This window comes from Pleurodeles waltl, chromosome 9 (genome assembly GCF_031143425.1).
Source record: "Pleurodeles waltl isolate 20211129_DDA chromosome 9, aPleWal1.hap1.20221129, whole genome shotgun sequence".
Lineage (NCBI taxonomy): Eukaryota > Metazoa > Chordata > Amphibia > Caudata > Salamandridae > Pleurodeles > Pleurodeles waltl.
In genome coordinates, this window is record NC_090448.1 from 680,708,608 (window position 1) to 680,730,652 (window position 22,045).

Sequence of the window (22,045 nt, forward strand, 5' to 3'; positions counted from 1 at the left end):
TGATCAAGTAGGTCAATGCTGTCTTTGGGAAAGTTTCACACAAATGTAGAGATGTAAGTTCAAAGATGCGAGTCTGACGATATATGTCTGTAGCTGCAAGTCTGAAGCATCGTGACGGTTAAATCTGTCAGCATTGCTGCGAGCTACTCCGATGTGAAATTCAGCAAAGCTATTTCCATCATGTATCAATAACGGTCTAGACGCTGCCATAGAATACACATGTAAAAGAAATGGTTATGGTTCTACTCGGTGGTATTCAAATCACACAAATCAGTTGTAGTTTTAAACTGTTAACAATATGTGGTATATGCCCGTTAAATGAAGCTTATCAAAAACCACCAACCCAAACACAGGAGTTGATCATTCTGTAATGGGGTATGAAGTGAGTGACCGCATATGTGCCTGGCACAGTGCTCAGTGCAAATGTGTAATATGATAAGTGAGAAATGGTAAAACATGAAAAACTATGATTACCTTTGAGAGCAAGTTGCAATAACTTTTGTGGGAGGGTTGTCTCACGGAGTGTTGCTGTTGCATTCAGGGTCTCTTTTTACATCATCCCCATTGTCTTATTATGCTGCATATAAGAAGTAAACTTTTTACTGAGACTAGTGACAGGATGGGTCATCATCAGAACTATGTTAAAATTGAAAATACATTGGAAATAGATTAAATTTGTAAAGAGTCCAACAGGTTCCTTACTATTAAAAACAATTTGATATCCGTGTGGACGGCAGACTGCGCAAATGGAAGATCATCATAAATGCAGGACATGTTGTTATGTCCCATGTAGTGAAGCATCCTGGTCGCTTATTCTGTCAGCTAAAAGAAAACAAAGAGTGGCTGCTGAATGCTAGTCTGGAATATTTTGTAAAATGTAATTGGACATTCTAAAATGTTTTATTCTGTTGTGATAATACCCAGGTTCCACTTGGAGTAAGGTTGCTTTGTTATTATCTCTTTGTAGAATCTACCAGGTTATTCTATTTTCTAAAATAGTTGCCTTCATTCTAGATGTTTTTGTGAGGTGATAGCTACTTTGAAGCAAAGCTGTAGAATACAGTAGTCTTTGTTCATTAGGCCAAGGAATATATAGTCCATAAAAACAAGCCTAATGAACTCAACAATTTTAGGTCCACATTCTAAGGCAACAAGATAGCAAAGATTGGGTTTTGGTGGAATCTGTTATAAACATAGGAGACAATAAGAACTGTAAACAGTGTGTGATAAAATATTTTGAGCCCAACAACTGAAGTGCAGTATCATGGAGATGCTTGTGGGGTGTTTGCAAAAATATAGGTCGCTTTGTTCGCCATTTCAATATTTGTTTGCAGATGGTGTGTACCTTTGCTCTTGTAAATTGCAATACCTATGTCTTTTTAGTAGGGATTTCGAAATAACGAACAAGAGAGTCACTGAACTAGTTGTCATACCTCTGAAAACCAAAAAGATTTGATGTTCCACCACACTTTTACATTCAAAATAGCAGCTTTCACATATATTGTGACCATTACATATACTCCCAGATTTTGTCATCTTAGAGTTAGTAATGGACAATCTTCACTTATGCTGACAGTACTTTAGGAGTCAATCTCAAGGTCCTGATGTGTGATTTGGTCGATAGTTTGGGGGTCGATAATGTCACATGAACCCACAGATTTTGTAAATGAGTAACCTTTCATGGTACTGCATGAAAAGTAGAAGGCTCCTGGCTAAGCTAAACCTGGTGTCCTCTAGATCACAGCTTGAACAGTACTTACTTGTTCTGGGTTAGTGTAAACATTACATAACATGGTCACATTTTCTCTCAAAACAGGGAAAAGATGATTCTCAGCCACAAAAGGACAGCCTTGCAGACTTGTTCCCCAGTGAAGAAGAGGAGCAAAGGAACAGTATGTATGCAAGTCACCGATTTATTCACTTCAGAAGGAATAGGTCGTATATGTCGACTTGGAGCCGAATGTACCAAGAACTTTGTGAATTTGTTAAAAAAAAAAAAAAAAAAAGCTAATTTTAAGAAATTGTGAACCCATTGTCTTTGTGACCTATGTACTTAGACATAAGTCTCACATCAGGAAATCATTAAAATTCATTAACAGGCTTAGAAAATTGCTTTCTTTTGATTGACTAAGATTCACTGTTTCAGTTATTTGCATTCATCATCAGAGCATGGTGCTTTCAAAGACTACACCACAGGGAGGGGGATTACAGTAACCTTGCAGATACAAACAATCATGGATTTTTAAATGCTGTCAACCTTTCCACTGGCTTTGCCCTTGCCCTGCCTTTGAATGTAAGGGGTATTTCACTGCAGATGTTTTTCTATATAGAGGATCAAAGAATCCTATGGGAATTTAAAAGGGAAATGTCTCTTTTTTTTTTTTTTTACTCCCCCCCCCCTCCCCTTTTTGCCGTACCGACCTTTTTGATGGAGCCGCACAATCCTAGCGTTGCTCATCCTAAAGTTAATTCACTTTTTATTTGAACCTTTTTTTGTATATTTGAACACGGCAAAAGTTATTAAACAAAATGCTTAATTATAAATACATACAGGCGTAGTTATGGTTAGATCAGAAATTCCATTGAACAGGCTTTTTTTTTTTTAATTTTCATTGTAGGAAAGTACCCTCTTTTTGGCATGGATCCCCCCACTTTTTGCCTGCTGTCAGTGTGTTTTGACTGTGTACACTGGGATGCTGCTAACCAGGACCCCAGTGACAGTGCTCTCTCCCTCTAAATGTGGTTGCCTAGGACCTAGCAATCCCCAGAATTGGCATACTAGTACCCCCATGTAAGTCCCTAGTACATGGTACTTAGGCACCCAGGGTATTGGAACACCAGGGGTTTCCCATGGGCTGCAGCATGTATTGTGCCGCCCATGGGAGCCCATGCTAAATGTGTCTGCAGGCCTGCCATTGCAGCCTGCGTGAAAAGGTGCACGCACCCTTTCACTACAGGTCACCACATCAGGTCACTGCAAGTTAGCCCAGTGGTAGGCCCTCCTAGCCCAGAGGGCAGGGTGCAGGTACCTGGGTGTGAGGGCACCCCTGCATTAGCAGAGGTGCTCCTACAAACTCCATCTCCATTTGTAAGTGCGGTGAAGCTATTTCACCTGTGTGCTGGGCATAGGTCACTACCTGTGCCCAGCTACATAATGGTAACTCCGAACATGGGCATGTTGTGGTATCAAACATGTTGGAATCATACCCCTGTACTGTTGCCAGAATTGGTTGTATGATTCCATGTACCCTGGGGACTCTTTAGAGGACACTCAGCATTGCTCCTACTAGTCCTCTGGGGTTTTCTGGGCAGCTTGCGCTGCTGCTACCCCTGACACCAGTTTCTGCCCTCCTGCTGCTTGACCAGCTCAGGCAGAGGAAGGCAGAACAAAGAATTTCCTGTGGGAGAGGGAGGTAACACCATTTCCTTTGGAAATAGTTGTTTCAAGGCTTGGGAGGGGTAGCCTCCCCAAGCCACCGGTATGCTTTGAAGGGCACATTTGGTGCCCTCCTTGCATAAACCGGTTTGCACTAGACCAGGGCCCCCGGGTCCTTGCTCTGGCACCAGACTGGACAATGGAAAGGGGAGTGACCACTCCTCTGTCCATCACCACCCCAGGGATGGTGCCCAGAGCTCCTCCAGGTGGCCACTTGATTCTGCCATCTTGAATCTAAGGTGAGCAGAGGCACCTGGGAGCATCTGAGTGGCCAGGTCAGGCAGGTGACGTCATAGCCCCCTCCTAATAGGTGGTCACCCTGCTAGATGGCCAATACCCCTTCCTGGGCTATTTATGGTTTTCTTCTCGGGTGGATCCTCAGATTCGACATGCAAGATTCCAGCAGGACTCCTCTGCACCACTTACTTCATCTTCTGGCCCCTGAGACTGCAACTGGAACTTCGAGGAACCGACAGTCGGAAACTCCAGCGACGACTCCGCTTTGCAACATTGTCTCACCGGCTCCTTCCAGCAACTGCAACTTTTCCCTGGCTGTGCATCCTCCGAGGGCGACGAGGCTTCAACCTGCACAAGAAAAAGGAATCTCCCTTGTAGTGAAGAAGTTCCTCCCCTGTATCCGCAGGCACCAACTGCAACGACGACTGGCTGCGTGGATCCTCTCTCCTCCAGAACTGCGTGGATCCTGCATCACAGGTGGTGGTCTGGAGTGGTCCTCTCTACCAGCTGTCCAACTTGGGAGACAGTAAGCCTTTTCTTGCAGGATATTACCCCTGTGCACCGCGTCTTTGCAGCTACCAAGGAGTGTTTGTTCCTCCTCCAAGGGATTTTCAGGCTCCGTGTAGCCCCGGCCCCCAGCACTCCTTCTTGCAAAGCACAGTCTCCTTCCTGCTGCTCCAGCAACGTGGGACTCCTCTTCTGGTGTGCTGAGTAGGCCTCACTGCGACTCCTGTGCCTGTTGCCCGTGGGTCGCCTGTGGGGACTGTCTCCTCTTCTTGTGACTCTCCCAGCTGCTGAGGGTCACCCCGACTCCCCTCCTTGGGTTGCATCCCCTGGACCTTGCTGGTCCTCTTCAGCCTTGCAAAACCTTCTTCTCCGACCCTTGCATTTGCCAAGGCTTGTTGGTGGTCTTCCCGCACCACTGACCGACTGCATCACAAGCACCAACATGGGACATCACTTGCATCACTTCTGGAACCTCTCTTCTGCTCCTGTGCTGCACTGCTGACATTCTTCGTCCACCATCGACCTGGTCCTGCATCCACAGAAGGGTGGGTAGTGGCTCCTGCCACAACCGGACACTCTAACTCGAACTGGACTTGGGTCCCTTCCTTTGCAGGTCCTCTTCTGTCAGGGTCCACCTTTGGTTTCTTCCAGTCTTGTGTGGGTCTTGCACAGTCCTCTTCCAACGTCCTCCTGTTGGTTTTGGGGAAAACCAGGTACTCACCTTTTATCTCCTGGTCGCTGGGGGGCACCCTAGTACTTACCTCTTGGGGTTTCTGGTTCCTCCAGCTCCTCTCTACTGAGTCCACTTCCTTGGGTGGGGGACTGCCTTTCACATTCCACTTTTTTAGGATATGGTTTGGCCCTCCCCTAGCGCCCACACTGTTTGGTATAGCTTTTTCCAATGCCTATAGCTTTCTATGTTGTTTAATGATTGCTAATGTGTATATAATAGTGTGTTTACTTACCATCAGTTGGGGTATTGCCTATACAGTTTTTTAGTATTTGTGTTACCATATTAAAGTACCTTTATTTGTGTAACACTGTGTGGTTCTTTCATGTGTGAAGGTGCTCTGTGACTATAGTGGTATTGCATAAGCTTTGCATGTCTTCTAAGTCTTGGCTGCTCATCCACAGCTACCTCTAGAGAGCCTGGCTTCCTAGACACTGACTACACTTCACTAATAGGGGATACTTGGACCTGGTATAAGGTGATAACACTATAGGTGCTCACCACATACTAGACCAGCTTCCTACAATCATCCAAAAAATATTGTGGCCTACATATAGAGAGCCTAATATCACAAAGTTAAATATCTATAGGTAAGTAGTGATTTACATTTCTTTACATACAACCTTACTGAGAGAGGCACTTTGGTACCAACATATTCTCATTTTCAGTTTGAGGAACTCATACTTTGCTGCGCTCAAATTATGGCAATTCAGATTTTTTTCATTTCTCTCTGATTATATGTGGCAGTGGGGGAAATGGGATTTGGCTTCAGCGTCTGTTTCAAGAAGCATACTTAAGCATGCTTTTAATTTTTCCTAACAGTATGAACAGCCCTAATGCATTGTAAGAGCATGATTTAGGATTACAGCATTATTTCACAAATTACAATACAAAAATTATCAACAATTATGGTCTTATGTTGGGCAACTTGTGTTTAATGATGTCCTCTTCAACAAGTGAGTAGCCTGATATCCACAAAGTGCCTGTCACTGAACAATGAATTCTGAAGGAATGGATATTGGCACATCATATGAGCAGGAGGCACCATTGATACTAATACTGTAAACATTCAAGCATTTCAGCTTCTTACAAGACTTTAGACAAATTAAAATTATCTTAGAGGCTATTATTATTTCTTTGTGGTGACGTTTATGAGATAGGTATATTCAGTCATGTCACTAAACCTGTAGTTTTTGGATGGATGATGTAGATCCAGTCCAGACATTAATCAAACTGTGTTGGGGCAGAATTGCCTTTCTTTGGTTAGGAGAAATCGTTTTTTGCATTTAATGATTGTCCATAACATGAGCAGTAAGTAATTGGATTTAGCGTTTAGACACACTTACCATAAAGTATTGTGTCTGTTGTAAAGTACCATCTTTCTTGGCATGTTACCCCCAATTTCGGCCTGTTTGCCAGTGTGTTTTTACTATCTCACTGGGTTCCTGCTAGTCAGGACCCCAGTGCTCATAGTCTGTGGCCTATTTGTGTTGTCAGTATGCTTGGGTGTGTCACTGGAGTTCTGCTTACCAGAACTCCAGTGCTTATGCTCTCTTTGTGTACCAAACTTGTCATTATAGTTTAGTGACTCCATATTCCAATTCTGATTGGCACACTGGACCCCCCCCCGTATAAGTCCCTAGTATATGGTACCTAGGTACCAAGGGCATTGGGGTTCCAGGAGATCTTTACAGGCTGCAGCATTTCTTTTGCCACCCATAAGGAGCTCGGGCAAACGTTTCTTCAGGACTGCCACTGCAGCCTGAGTGAAATAGTGCACACGCTATTTCACAGCCATTTTCCACTGCTCCAGGTAACCTAAGTATTTGTCTATCCTTCATTTACTGAATGCTAGGTGCAAAGTTACTGTGTGTGAGGGCACCCTTGCACTAGCAAAGGTGTGCCCACGCTGTCCAGGGCCAATTTGGTATTGGGGGCCAATTCCATCCACCCTGGGGGCTCCACCATGGACCCCCAGTACTGCCAAACCAGCTCTCTGAGTTTTCCACTGCAGCCCCAGCTGCTGACACCTCACAGACAGGTTTATGCCCTCCTGGGGATTGAGTAGCTCAATCCCAGGAAGGCAGAACAAAACATTTCCTTTAGGAGAGGGGTGTTACACTGTCTCCTATTGGAAATAGGTGTTACTTGCATGGAAGGGGTATCCTCCCAGAGCCTTTAGAAATGCTTTGAAGGGCACAAACGGTGCCCTCCTTGCATAAGCCAGTCTACACCGGTTCAGGGACCCCAGTCCTTGCTCTGGCGCGAAACTGGACAAAGGAAAGGGGAGTGACCACTCCCCTGTCCATTACAACCCCTGTGGTGGTGCCCAGAGTTCCTCCAGAGTGTCCCTGGCATTAGCCATCTTGGATTCCAAGGTGTGGGGATTCTCTGAAGACCTCTGAGTGGCCAGTGCCAGCAGGTGACGTCAGGGACCCCTCCTGATAGGTGCATACCTGGGTAGGTAGCCAATCCCCCTCTCAGGGCCATTTAGGGTCTCTACTCTGGGTGTTTCCTCAGATTCAGTTTTCAAGATTCCTGTAGGACTCCTCTGCATCCTTTGCTTCAGCTTCTGACTGTCGGGTCAACCGCAGACTGCTCCAGGAACCACGGTAACTGCAACAAAGTATCCAGGAAGACTCCTGTGATCTGCAACTTCAGCTCCAGCCAGCAATTCCAACAGTTTCAAAGGTGTGCACGCTCTGAGGACTGCCTGTCTTCACCCTGCACCAGAAGAACGAAGGAATCTCCTGTGGATTCACATCCCTGCTTCAGCAGGCACCTCTCTGCAACGACAACCGGTCCTCTCCTGATGACGAGCGTGATCCCTGGAACATAGGTGGTGGACCGAAGTGACCCAGACTGTCCAAAGGTCCAGCCGTCCAAATTTGGTGGAGGTAAGAGCTTGCCTTCCCGTGCAGCGACAGTACCCCTGTGCACCGTGTCTTCTGCAGCTCCTTGGGCTTCTGTGCACTTCTTCCAAATATTCGTGCACAGTCTAGCCCAGGTCCCCAGCACTCCATCCTGCGAAACACAGCCCTCTGAGTTGTTCTCCAGCGGCGTGGGATCCTCCTGTGTAGTGCTGCGGCAACCGCACTTTGCAACTCTTTTGTCCCTGTGTTCTGGAACTCCAGTGGGTGCTGCCTGGTCTTCTGAGGGCTCTCTGAAGTGCTGAGAGTCCCCTCTGTCTCCTCACTCCGAGTTGAGACTCCCAGGTCTCTACTGGGTCCGGGCAGCTCCTCTTTGACGCAAACTGTGTACTTCCGTGAACCAAGACTTGTTGGCGGAATCCAGTGATGCAAACTTCCTGCATCCAACAACTCAACGTGGGACATCTCTTGCACCAAGCAGGAACCCGCAGCTATCTTCTTTGGTGCATTTCTGTACTTTTCTTCCAACCGCAGAATCCACTTTTGCACCTTCTTCCAGGTGGGCAGGGGCTCCTGTTCTTCCTGGACTCTTCTTTGACTTTTGGACTCGGTCTCCTCTCTTCACAGGTCTTCAGGTCCAGGAATCCATCGTTTGTTGCTTGCAGTCTTGCTTGGTTCTTGCATAATTCTTCGTCACAACATCTAATGTGTTCTGAGGAAACTTGCTGTACTTTACTCCTGCTCTCCTGGGCTATGGGGTGGGGTAATTTACTTACCTTTGGTGTTTTCTTACACTCCTAGCGCCCCTCTACAGACCACACTTCCCTAGGGGGGAATTCGACATTCGCATTACACTATTTTAGTATATGGTTTGTGTTGCCCGAGGCCCATTGCAATCTATTGTAGTTTCTACTGTTTGCACTATTCTATGAGTGTTTACTTACCTGATTTTGGTTTGTAGTGTATATATGTTGTGTATAATACTTACCTCCAGAAGGAGTATTGCCTCTAAGATATTTTTGGGTTTGTATCACTAAAATAAAGTACCTTTATTTTTGGTAACACAGAGTATTGCCTTTTATTGTGTATAAGTACTGTGTGACTATAGTGGTATTGCAAGAACTTTGCATGTCTCCTAGTTCAGCCTTGGCTGCTCTGCTACAGCTACCCCTAGACAGCCTAAGCTGCTAGACACTGCCTACATTTCACTAATAAGGGATAACTGGACCTGGTATAAGGTGTTAGTACCTTAGGTACCCACTACAAACCAGGCCAGCCTCCTACAGTGTCTCAAAGGCCAACAAAGTAAAATGACGTAGATACATATCAGTCTCCACTCCGGTGACATTCATTAGAGGCAGGTTAAAGAAGCAGTATATGGTCCTTGCGCAAATAAGTATCGGCAATATATTTCCATCAGTGTAGATCAGTAATCTCGGCACCAGTACTGTCTCATCTAGACTATGGTGTCACGTAGGCTCTCATTATTCTAATGAGACTACTGGATTTTGAGAGGCAGAATCGCCTGCGGTGTGGGAGACCTAGTCTGACCCACTACAGGTGACACCTGTCGCCCTAATTCGGGATTTGCTCTGGCTAACTAGCAGTGCCTCATCTCTAACCGAGGGCAGGGATGATTGGGCAGCCGAGCGCATGACATAATTGATTTCTCAGGGAAACCGTGGTCACTCAGTAAGGAGTGTGCCTGGAGACCACGCATGGGGTGCACAACCACCTTATTAATGATATGAATACAGTGAGACACAGTGAGGACCTAGAAATATCTATGAGAGTGTCCCAATATCAGCACTCAGTAGAAGCACATAACTTTTTTTACCTATAGCATGTGCAGTATGGCCCTAGTATGCACAAGTATTTGGTGGTAGTTTTAAGTAAAGGACAAGTGGCCTATGTAAATCTATAATAAGTAAAATAGTATAAAATGGTGTGGTGATTTTTCATATCTCTCCATAGCTACCCAGTGATGATTTAGCCGGTTGGGATGGTATGCATGGAAGCAAGATGGGCAAGTAGAGGCAGTTACCCACTTTTTTGACCTAGTAAGGAGTAGGCAATGAATAGGGATCCTTGAAATACTAGTCCTAATGAAAGCCTCAGTACCTTCTAGAAAGGCTGAAACATAGACGGTGGGGAAGGATACTTGGGTAATTAAACCCCACATAGTGTTAGCATTCGTCTTTAACTCTTCCAAGGCAATATTCTGATAGTAAAGATGTTACAGGTATGCCTCTAGGCAGTCTTTTAACCATGTATGTCTAGGATCCTTTGAAATATCTGTATGTGGGCCTTGAAAGAGATCAGGTTGAAAACTCTATGATGAAGCATGCCTTCAGGATTTTCTGACGGGTGAGAGTTTTATAGGAAATTCACTCACATGCCGGTACCTCTCAGACAGACTGGACTCGTAGGGGACCCCTTGTTTTGATTTATATATGGTTATTTCAGGGACGTTGATCTTCCCTGTCCCTCCCTTTGATTATATACCCTACCTTCTTCATTTAGCAAAGTTTGGGTTTCAGTTTTCTTCTTTAAGTGCATCTTGCAGCTATAACATCCCATAGAAAATCTCCATCAGAAACGTCTTTCTTTAAAACTCCTGTAATTACAGACTTCTTAGAAGGGCTAAAAAAATATTCCCTCCAATTAGGTCACCATAGCCTCCTTGGGAACTTAACATTGTTCTCCTCAAATTAATAGGACCCCCATTTGAACCTGTTGATAAAGCCTCTTTACAGCATGACATAGAAAGCGGCTTTTTTAGTAGCCAACCTTTCAGCATGCATAGTGAGTGAAATTCAAAAATTATGTTCTGTAGAACCATACAGAATCTTCATAGTAATACAGTTGTGATGGGAACTCATCCCAGTTTTCTTCCTAAGATGGTTTCAGACTTCCACATTAATAAAACCACCTCATTGCCGACCTTCTTCCCTAATCCATCTACTCCAGCTAAAAGGTGTTTACACTCTTTTGATGTTAAAAGACTTCTGAAGTTCTACATAGATAAAACCAAAGACATAAGAAAATGACATCACCTCTTTATTAATTATTCACCCAGTGAAAACAGGTTTAGCATAATCATCCATATAAACTGTCTGTTTGAAACGTTTCCTGTATACTTCTCTCCATCTAACTAAAAAACCCTTACCTAGTAATCTACAGCACATTCTACAAGAGGGAAGGCTGCAACTGCAACTCTTCTTAGAAATATCCCCATTTCAGAAATATGGAAAGCTGCTACATGGAGATCTGTACATACCTTTACTAAATGTTATTGTCTTGAGTCAGACTCTAAAGCAGATACTCAAGAAGGACAAGCTTTTTATTTCATGTCCACATCTTTTGGGATGGGCTAGCTATTTTTTCCAGTTCTTATGTTTTTTTATGAGGATCCCCTAGAAGAGAAGAAAATGTGCTTACCTGTAGATCTCTCCAGAGGAATCCTCATCAAAATCATAGACAACCCTTCCACCTCCCCGGATGGAATTCATTACAGTTCTCAACAATTATTTCACCCAGAATACCTAATTGTCGTAAAAATGACCTGGCCTAACTGTCACCTGCGAGGCATGATGAGATACACGGGGTACTGTGAAGTCCTTAAAGGCACTGTACCAATTTTCTCTACTATTCTTCGGATGGCAGCCTATTCGAAAACAATGTATCATATTCTCTTTATTTAAAAAATGTTTTGCTATAGTCATTTGTATTAATGACATATTTCTGTGTAATTGGATTCTTTTAAAAATCAAAATCAATGTAATATGCCCATTTTTAGCCTGTCTTAGACTATATATATATAAAATATGAAACCTAGTGGCAGTTGCCACTTGGTAGTTATAGTTAGGACCTAGTTTCTATAGAGAGAGCATTTTTTGTTTTGCTAATAACTTTTGAATCATTTGATGAATCTTCACGAAATTTCCCAAGAAAGTACAGCGTCTGTGTGGGGAGTTTCAGGGTGATCAGTCATGTAGGGGCTGAGAAAAAGGTGGGGGAGGGGTTCCCAAAACACGTTTCCCCCATACATTTTTCCATAGGAAATTTGAACAACGATAACGCCCAAACCACTGGACGGAATAACACCAAATTTGGCAGACAGGTAGCTCTTGGTCCAAAAAGGGCTCTTTTTGTTATTTGGTGTAAATCCGTTCAGTAGTTTTAGAGAAATTAAAGAAAATCAAATTTTGTATATATATAGTGATGCTAAGGATTCACAACCCTTTCTGATCTCGTGCTGAGATATGATTGGCTGCCAACACTTCAACAATAAAGTGTTGGCAGGCATGTTGGGATTTGGCTTCAGCAGAGTCCAAGAAAAAAAGATGCAAAAAATCAAAAGGGGCCAGGGTAGAGTCACCCTGACCCCTTAGCTCTGACGGTGGGATTGCACAGGGACCCCACCAGGGCTAAAAAGTACTTTAAAAAAAAAAAAATGCTGCAAATTCGCAACAGGGTCAATAATCTGCGGCTCCTTTTTTTTTGTTTTTTTTAAACAAAGTGCGGGCTGCAGTGCCTTTGAATACCTAAGGCCCCGGGTGGGCCAAGTCCAGGGGCATTATATTTGTAATGCGGGGGGCAGCCTGCCCCCCACCCCGGGGACCCCCACCTCTCCAGGGCTGGAAACATTATGGCCCTCATCACGACCCTGACGATCTTAAGACCGCCAGGGTCTCGGTGGCTGTCAGACCGCCACCAATGTAGTGGCCCGACCGCCACATTACAACCCTGCCGTTAGTGTCATGGTCAGACCGCCAGCACCGCCACTTAGTTATAGTTAGCACCTAGTTTCTATAGAGAGAGCATTTTTTTGTTTTGCTAATAACTTCTGCATCATTTGATGAATCTTCACGAACTTTCCCAAGAAAATACAGTGTCTGTGTGGGGAGTTTCAGGGTGATCGGTCAAGTAGGGGGTTGAGAAAAAGTTGGGGGAGGGATTCCCAAAACAAGTTTTCCCCATTCATTTTTCCATAGGAATTTTGAACAACGATAGCTCCCAAACCACTGGACGGAATAACACCAAATTTGGCAGAAAGGTAGCTCTTGGTCCAAAAAGAGCTCTTTTTGTTATTAGATGTAAATCCGTTCAGTAGTTTTAAAGAAAAATCCAATTTTGTATATATAGTGACGCTAAGGATTCACAACCCTTTCTGATCTCGTGGTGAGATCTGATTGGCTGCAAACACTTCAACAAGAAAGTGTTGGCAGCCATGTTGGGACTTGGCTTCAGCCGAGTCCCAGAAAAAAAGATGCAAAAAAACAAAAGCGGCCTGGGTAGAGTCACCTGACTCCTTAGGTCTGGTGGTGGGATTGCACAGGGACCCCACCAGGGCTAAAAAGTACTTAAAAAAAAAAAAAAAAAAACATCGCAACAGGGTCACTAATCTGCGGCCACTTAAAAAAAAAAAGGTGCGGGCTGCAGCGCCTTTGGATACCTAAGGCCCCGGGTGGGCCAAGTCCAGGGGCATTATATTTGTAATGCAGGGGGGCAGGCTACCCCTCACCCTGGGGACCGCCACCTCTCCAGGGCTGGAAACATTATGGCTCTGATCACAACCCTGACGATCTTAAGACCGCCGGAGTCTCGGTGGCTGTCAGACCGCCACCAATGTAGTGGCCCGACCACCACATTACGACTGTGGCGTTAGCACCATGGTCGGACCGCCAGCACTGCAACTTTTCCTCCACAGGATGGTGTGGTGGTGCTGGCGGTCCTAATCTGTCAGGGCAGCGCTTCAAGGGCGACTCCCTTCTCCGCCAGCGGTTTCATGGTGGTAGCACCACCATGAAACGGTTGGCGGAGACAGGGTGCAGGGTGCCCCAGGAGAGCCTCTGCACTGCCCATGGACAGTGTAGGTGCCCCCTTGACCAGCCCTTTCGCAAAGTATACTGTCTGCTTTGCAGACAGTGAACTTTGCAACGGGTGCTTGTGCACCCTACCCACTATAGCATTGCTGCCGGCTCTATTACAAGCCAGAGACAATGCTATAGGGCGTTTCTCACTGGGCCAGTGTAGGAAAGTACCATCTTGCCTGGCATGTTACCCCCATTTTTCACTGTATATATGTTGTTTTAGTTGTATGTGTCACTGGGACCCTGGTAACCCAGGGCCCCAGTGCTCATAAGTGTGCCTGAATGTGTTACCTGTGTAGTGACTAACTGTCTCACTGAGGCTCTGCTAAACAGAACCTCAGTGGTTATGCTCTCTCATTTCTTTCCAAATTGTCACTGACAGGCTAGTGACCATTTTTACCAATTTACATTGGCTTACTGGAACACCCTTATAATTCCCTAGTATATGGTACTGATGTACCCAGGGTATTGGGGTTCCAGGAGATCCCTATGGGCTGCAGCATTTCTTTTGCCACCCATAGGGAGCTCTGACAATTCTTACACAGGCCTGCCACTGCAGCCTGAGTGAAATAACGTCCACGTTATTTCACAGCCATTTTACACTGCACTTAAGTAACTTATAAGTCACCTATATGTCTAACCTTTACCTGGTAAAGGTTAGGTGCAAAGTTACTTAGTGTGAGGGCACCCTGGCACTAGCCAAGGTGCCCCCACATTGTTCAGAGCCAATTCCCTGAACTTTGTGAGTGCGGGGACACCATTACACGCGTGCACTACATATAGGTCACTACCTATATGTAGCTTCACAATGGTAACTCCGAATATGGCCATGTAACATGTCTATGATCATGGAATTGCCCCCTCTATGCCATCCTGGCATAGTTGGCACAATCCCATGATCCCAGTGGTCTGTAGCACAGACCCTGGTACTGCCAAACTGCCCTTCCTGGGGTTTCACTGCAGCTGCTGCTGCTGCCAACCCCTCAGACAGGCAGCTGCCCTCCTGGGGTCCAGCCAGGCCTGGCCCAGGATGGCAGAACAAAGAACTTCCTCTGAGAGAGGGTGTGACACCCTCTCCCTTTGGAAAATGGTGTGAAGGCAGGGGAGGAGTAGCCTCCCCCAGCCTCTGGAAATGCTTTGTTGGGCACAGAGGTGCCCAATTCTGCATAAGCCAGTCTACACCGGTTCAGGGACCCCTTAGCCCCTGCTCTGGCGCGAAACTGGACAAAGGAAAGGGGAGTGACCACTCCCCTGACCTGCACCTCCCCTGGGAGGTGTCCAGAGCTCCTCCAGTGTGCTCCAGACCTCTGCCATCTTGGAAACAGAGGTACTGCTGGCACACTGGACTGCTCTGAGTGGCCAGTGCCACCAGGTGACGTCAGAGACTCCTTGTGATAGGCTCCTTCAGGTGTTGCTAGCCTATCCTCTCTCCTAGGTAGCCAAACCCTCTTTTCTGGCTATTTAGGGTCTCTGTCTCTGGGGAAACTTTAGATAACGAATGCAAGAGCTCATCCGAGTTCCTCTGCATCTCTCTCTTCACCTTCTGATAAGGAAACGACTGCTGACCGCGCTGGAAGCCTGCAAACCTGCAACATAGTAGCAAAGACGACTACTGCAACTCTGTAACGCTGATCCTGCCGCCTTCTCGACTGTTTTCCTGCTTGTGCATGCTGTGGGGGTAGCCTGCCTCCTCTCTGCACCAGAAGCTCCGAAGAAATCTCCCGTGGGTCGACGGAATCTTCCCCCTGCAACCGCAGGCACCAAAAAGCTGCATTACCGGTCCCTTGGGTCTCCTCTCAGCACGACGAGCGAGGTCCCTCGAATCCAGCGACTCTGTCCAAGTGACCCCCACAGTCCAGTGACTCTTCGGTCCAAGTTTGGTGGAGGTAAGTCCTTGCCTCACCTCGCTGGGCTGCATTGCTGGGAACCGCGACTTTGCAGCTACTCCGGCCCCTGTGCACTTCCGGCGGAAATCCTTTGTGCACAGCCAAGCCTGGGTCCACGGCACTCTAACCTGCATTGCACGACTTTCTAAGTTGGTCTCCGGCGACGTGGGACTCCTTTGTGCAACTTCGGCGAGCACCGTTTCACGCATCCTCGTAGTGCCTGTTTCTGGCACTTCTCCGGGTGCTACCTGCTTCAGTGAGGGCTCTTTGTCTTGCTCGACGTCCCCTCTCTCTTCAGGTCCAATTTGCGACCTCCTGGTCCCTCCTGGGCCCCAGCAGCGTCCAAAAACGCCAAACGCACGATTTGCGCCTAGCAAGGCTTGTTGGCGTCCTTCCGGCGGGAAAACACTTCTGCACGACTCTCCAAGGCGAGAGGGATCCGTCCACCAAAGGGGAAGTCTCTAGCCCTTTTCGTTCCTGCAGAAACCTCAGCTTCTTCTGTCCAGTCGAAGCTTCTTTGCACCCGCAGCTGGCATTTCCTGGGCATCTGCCCATCTCCGACTTGCTTGTGACTTTTGGACTTGGTCCCCTTGTTCCACAGGTACCCTAGATTGGAAATCCACAGTTGTTGCATTGCTGGTTTGTGTCTTTCCTGCATTATTCCTCTAACACGACTACTTTGTCCTTAGGGGAACTTTAGTGCACTTTGCACTCACTTTTCAGGGTCTTGGGGAGGGTTATTTTTCTAACTCTCACTATTTTCTAATAGTCCCAGCGACCCTCTACAAGGTCACATAGGTTTGGGGTCCATTCGTGGTTCGCATTCCACTTTTGGAGTATATGGTTTGTGTTGCCCCTATCCCTATGTTTCCCCATTGCATCCTATTGTAACTATACATTGTTTGCACTGTTTTCTAAGACTATACTGCATATTTTTGCTATTGTGTATATATATCTTGTGTATATTTCCTATCCTCTCACTGAGGGTACACTCTAAGATACTTTGGCATATTGTCATAAAAATAAAGTACCTTTATTTTTAGTATAACTGTGTATTGTGTTTTCTTATGATATTGTGCATATGACACTAAGTGGTACTGTAGTAGCTTCACACGTCTCCTAGTTCAGCCTAAGCTGCTCTGCTAAGCTACCATTATCTATCAGCCTAAGCTGCTAGACACCCTATACACTAATAAGGGATAACTGGGCCTGGTGCAAGGACCCCTTGGTACTCACTACAAGCCAGTCCAGCCTCCTACATTGGTTGTGCAGTGGTGGGATAAGTGCTTGAGACTACTTACCACTCTTGTCATTGTACTTTTCATAAGAGAAAAATATACAAAACAAGGTCAGTGTATATACACATAGCCAAAAAGTTTTGCATTTCCTCTTTTCACTCTTTTCTAAGTGCTGAAAAGTACTTCTAAACTTTCAAAAAGTTCTTAAAAAGTTTAAAAAGTTTTTTTCTGTCTTTCCAAAAAGTTCTGAAAACTTTTTTCTCTTTTTCTATCACTTTAACTCTCTCTAAAAATCTCTGGCACAGGCCAAAGTGTTGATCTGTCCAAACTTGCATATGACAACCTTAGCTGGAAAAGAGCAAGGAGTCTCTGTATAGAGAGAGGTTTGAGTGTAGGGAAGAATCCTTCCTTGGAACTGTTACTTAACATGCTTAGAGAACAGGATAAGGCCATAGGTGCCCCATCTGTTGAAAAAGTACCTAATAGTTCTCAATCTGATTCAGGGACTCCCCCAGGAAAAGATTCAGGAAAGAAACTTCCTAGCCTGCCCATTACTAGACAATCTAGCATAGATGGTAATGATGATGAGCCACACCAAATAAATAGTGTTGTCTCACATCATAGCAAAAGCATATATTCTCACCATACTGGTAGTAATGTTTCTGTAAACCAAGCTGATAGGGTGCCTTCTGTAAGGGACAGGTCTCCTTCTGTTCATTCCCATCATAGCTCTGTTTCTAGAAATGTCCCTCCCACCAACCCTGATGACAGAATGTTAGAGAGGGAACTCAATAAGTTGAGGGTGGAACAAACCAGACTGAAGCTTAAAAAGCAACAGCTGGATTTGGATAGACAGTCTTTTGAATTAGAGAAGGAAAGACAGAAGTTGGGTTTAGATACCCATGGTGGCAGCAGCAGTATTCCCCATAGTCATCCTGCAAAAGAGCATGATTCCAGGAATCTGCACAAGATAGTTCCCCCTTATAAGGAGGGGGATGACATTAACACGTGGTTTGCTGCACTTGAGAGGGCCTGTGTTGTACAGGATGTCCCTCAAAGGCAGTGGGCTGCTATCCTATGGCTATCATTTAGTGGAAAAGGTAGGGATAGGCTCCTTACTGTGAAAGAAAATGATGCTAATAATTTCCAAGTTCTTAAGAATGCACTCCTGGATGGTTGTGGCTTAACCACTGAACAGTACAGGATAAAGTTCAGAGAGACCAAAAAGGAGTCTTCACAAGACTGGGTTGATTTTATTGACCATTCAGTGAAGGCCTTGGAGGGGTGGTTACATGGCAGTAAAGTTACTGATTATGACAGCCTGTATAACTTAATCCTGAGAGAGCATATTCTTAATAATTGTGTGTCTGATTTGTTGCACCAGTACTTGGTGGACTCTGATCTGACCTCTCCCCAAGAATTGGGAAAGAAGGCAGACAAATGGGTCAGAACAAGAGTGAACAGAAAAGTTCATACAGGGGGTGACAAAGATGGCAACAAAAAGAAGGATGGTAAGTCTTCTGACAAGGGTGGGGACAAATCTAAAAATGAGTCTTCATCAGGCCCACAAAAACACTCTGGTGGGGGTGGTGGGTCCAAATCCTCCTTTAATCAGAACAAGGAAAAGAAACCATGGTGCTATTTATGTAAAATAAAAGGCCATTGGACAACAGATCCCAGTTGTCCAAAGAAAGGCACCACAGCTCCTACCACTACAACCCCTACTGCTACACCTAGTGTCCCTACTAATAGCAGTGGTGGTGGGAGCAAACCTACTAATAGCCAATCCAAGGGAGTAGCTGGGCTCACTTTTGGTAATTTAGTTGGGGTTGGTCTGATTAGGGAGACCACAGAGGCTACTTTAGTCTCTGAAGGGGCTATTGATTTAGCCACTTTGGTTGCTTGCCCCCATAACTTGGAGAAGTACAAGCAACTAACCCTAATAAATGGTGTTGAGGTCCAGGCCTACAGGGACACAGGTGCGAGTGTCACAATGGTGATTGAGAAACTGGTGCACCCTGAACAACACATACTTGGACACCAGTACCAAGTAACCGATGCTCACAACATAACACAAAGCCACCCCATGGCTGTTGTAAATCTCAACTGGGGGGGGTAACTGGTCCAAAGAAAGTTGTGGTAGCTTCAGATTTACCTGTAGACTGTCTATTAGGGAATGATTTGGAGACATCAGCTTGGTCAGATGTGGAGTTGGAGGCCCATGCAGCAATGCTGGGCATCCCAGGGCATATTTTTGCTTTGACAAGGGCTCAGGCCAAAAAGCAAAAAGGACAGGGAAGCTTGGATCCTGGAACAATGGACCAAGTGCTCCCTAAAGCTAGGGCTAGTAGAAGCAAACCACTTCCTACTATCCCTCCCTCTACAGTGGATTCAACTTCTGAGGAAGAAGAATTCCCTCCCTGTGCAGAACCTACACCAGAGGAGCTGGAAGCAGACACTGCTGAGCTTTTGGGTGAAGGGGGGCCTGCCAGGGAGGAGCTGAGTGTGGCACAGTAAACCTGTCCCACATTAGAGGGTCTCAGACAGCAAGCTGTCAAACAGGCTAATGGGGATGTCAGTGACTCTCACAGAGTTTACTGGGAGGACAACCTCTTGTACACTGAGCATAGGGATCCTAAACCTGTAGCTGCCAGGAGATTAGTGATTCCTCAGGAGTACAGAAAGTTCCTCCTAACACTGGCACATGACATTCCCTTAGCTGGGCACCTAGGGCAAATGAAAACTTGGGACAGGCTTGTTCCCCTGTTTCATTGGCCTAGGATGTCTGAGGACACAAAGGAATTTTGTAAGTCCTGTGAAACCTGTCAAGCCAGTGGCAAGACAGGTGGCACCCCAAAGGCACCCCTTATCCCACTGCCTGTGGTTGGGGTTCCCTTTGAAAGGTTAGAGGTTGACATAGTTGGCCCCCTTGACCCTCCTACTGCTTCAGGCAATAGGTTTATCTTGGTGGTAGTGGACCATGCCACAAGATATCCTGAAGCAATTCCTTTAAGGACCACTACAGCTCCTGCAGTGGCAAAGGCCCTCCTGGGAATATTTTCCAGGGTGGGCTTCCCAAAGGAAGTAGTATCAGACAGAGGAAGCAATTTCATGTCTGCATACTTAAAGGCCATGTGGAAGGAGTGTGGTGTAACGTACAAGTTCACAACACCCTATCATCCACAAACAAATGGACTGGTGGAGAGATTTAATAAAACTCTCAAAGGCATGATTATGGGACTCCCTGAAAAACTCCGCAGGAGATGGGATATCCTTCTACCATGCCTCCTTTTTGCCTACAGGGAGGTACCCCAGAAAGGATTGGGCTTCAGCCCCTTTGAACTTCTTTTTGGACACCCTGTTAGGGGTCCACTCTCACTTGTAAAGGAGGGTTGGGAACAACCTTTAAAAGCTCCTAAGCAGGATATTGTGGATTATGTACTTGGCCTCAGATCAAGGATGGCTGAGTACATGAAAAAGGCCAGTAAAAACCTTCAGGCCAGCCAAGAGCTCCAGAAGCAATGGCATGATCAGAAGGCTGTTTTGGTTCAGTACCAACCAGGGCAGAAAGTGTGGGTCTTGGAGCCTGTGGCCCCAAGAGCACTCCAAGATAAATGGAGTGGTCCCCACACAATTGTTGAAAAGAAGGGAGAAGTCACCTATTTAGTTGACTTAGGCACTGCCAGGAGTCCCCTTAGGGTGCTCCATGTCAACCGCCTGAAACCCTACTATGACAGGGCTGATCTCACCCTGCTCATGGCAACTGATGAGGGACAGGAAGAAGACAGTGATCCTCTACCTGATCTCTTCTCTTCCACAGAACAAGATGCTCTTGTGGAAGGTGTAGTTTTGGCAGATTGTCTTACTGCTGAGCAGAAAGACCATTGCATAAATCTCCTAGGACAATTTTCAGAACTCTTCTCTACTGTGCCAGGCACCACTTCTTGGTGTGAGCACACTATAGATACTGGAGACAGTTTACCTGTCAAAAGTAAGATCTATAGGCAGCCTGACCATGTCAGGGACTGCATAAAGCAAGAAGTTCAGAAAATGTTGGAACTAGGAGTGGTTGAGCACTCTGACAGTCCATGGGCTTCTCCTGTGGTACTGGTACCAAAACCCATTTCTAAAGATGGAAAGAAAGAAATGCGGTTTTGTGTAGACTATAGAGGTCTCAACTTGGTAACCAAAACTGATGCTCACCCTATACCCAGGGCAGATGAGCTTATAGATACACTGGCATCTGCCAAGTATCTAAGCACTTTTGATTTGACTGCAGGGTATTGGCAGATCAAATTATCAGAAGATGCTAAATCTAAGACTGCATTTTCTACCATTGGAGGACATTACCAGTTTACTGTAATGCCTTTTGGTTTGAAAAATGCACCTGCCACTTTTCAGAGGTTGGTGAACACAGTCCTGCAAGGGCTGGAAGCTTTCAGTGCAGCATATTTGGACGATATAGCTGTCTTTAGCTCCAGCTGGGATGATCACCTGGTCCACCTATGGAAAGTTTTGGAGGCCCTGCAAAAGGCAGGCCTCAATATCAAGGCTTCAAAGTGCCAGCTAGGGCAGGGTAAGGTGGTTTATCTGGGACACCTTGTTGGTGGGGAACAGATTGCACCACTTCAGGGGAAAATCCAAACAATTATTGATTGGGTTCCCCCTACCACTCAGACTCAGGTGAGAGCCTTCCTAGGCCTCACTGGGTATTACAGGAGGTTCATTAAGAACTATGGCTCCATTGCAGCCCCTCTTAATGACCTCACATCCAAGAAAATGCCTAAAAAGGTATTATGGACAGCAAGCTGTCAGAAAGCTTTTGAGGAGCTGAAGCAGGCCATGTGCTCTGCACCTGTCCTGAAAAGCCCTTGTTACTCTAAAAAATTCTATGTCCAAACTGATGCATCTGAATTAGGAGTAGGGGCAGTCCTATCACAACTTAATTCTGAGGGCCAGGATCAACCAGTTGCTTTTATTAGTAGAAGGTTGACCCCTAGAGAAAAGCGTTGGTCTGCCATTGAGAGGGAGGCCTTTGCTGTGGTCTGGGCTCTGAAGAAGTTGAGGCCATACCTGTTTGGCACTCACTTCATTGTTCAGACAGACCACAAACCTCTACTTTGGCTAAAACAAATGAAAGGTGAAAATCTTAAATTGTTGAGGTGGTCCATATCCCTACAGGGAATGGACTATACAGTGGAACATAGACCTGGGAGTAGCCACTCCAATGCAGATGGACTCTCCAGATATTTCCACTTAGACAAT

The 22,045-nt window shown here is 45.8% G+C and overlaps 1 protein-coding gene across 5 annotated transcripts in view; it reads left to right on the forward strand.

Moving 5' to 3' along the window:
* KLC3 (kinesin light chain 3) overlaps positions 1-22,045 on the forward strand; it is an 819,248-nt gene that overhangs the window by 287,000 nt on the left and 510,203 nt on the right. For all 5 annotated transcript variants that reach the window (XM_069207761.1, XM_069207764.1, XM_069207763.1 and 2 more), the window contains exon 4: positions 1,817-1,892. In XM_069207761.1, the coding sequence (XP_069063862.1) occupies positions 1,817-1,892 (76 nt within the window). The remainder of the gene's footprint in view (positions 1-1,816; positions 1,893-22,045) is intronic.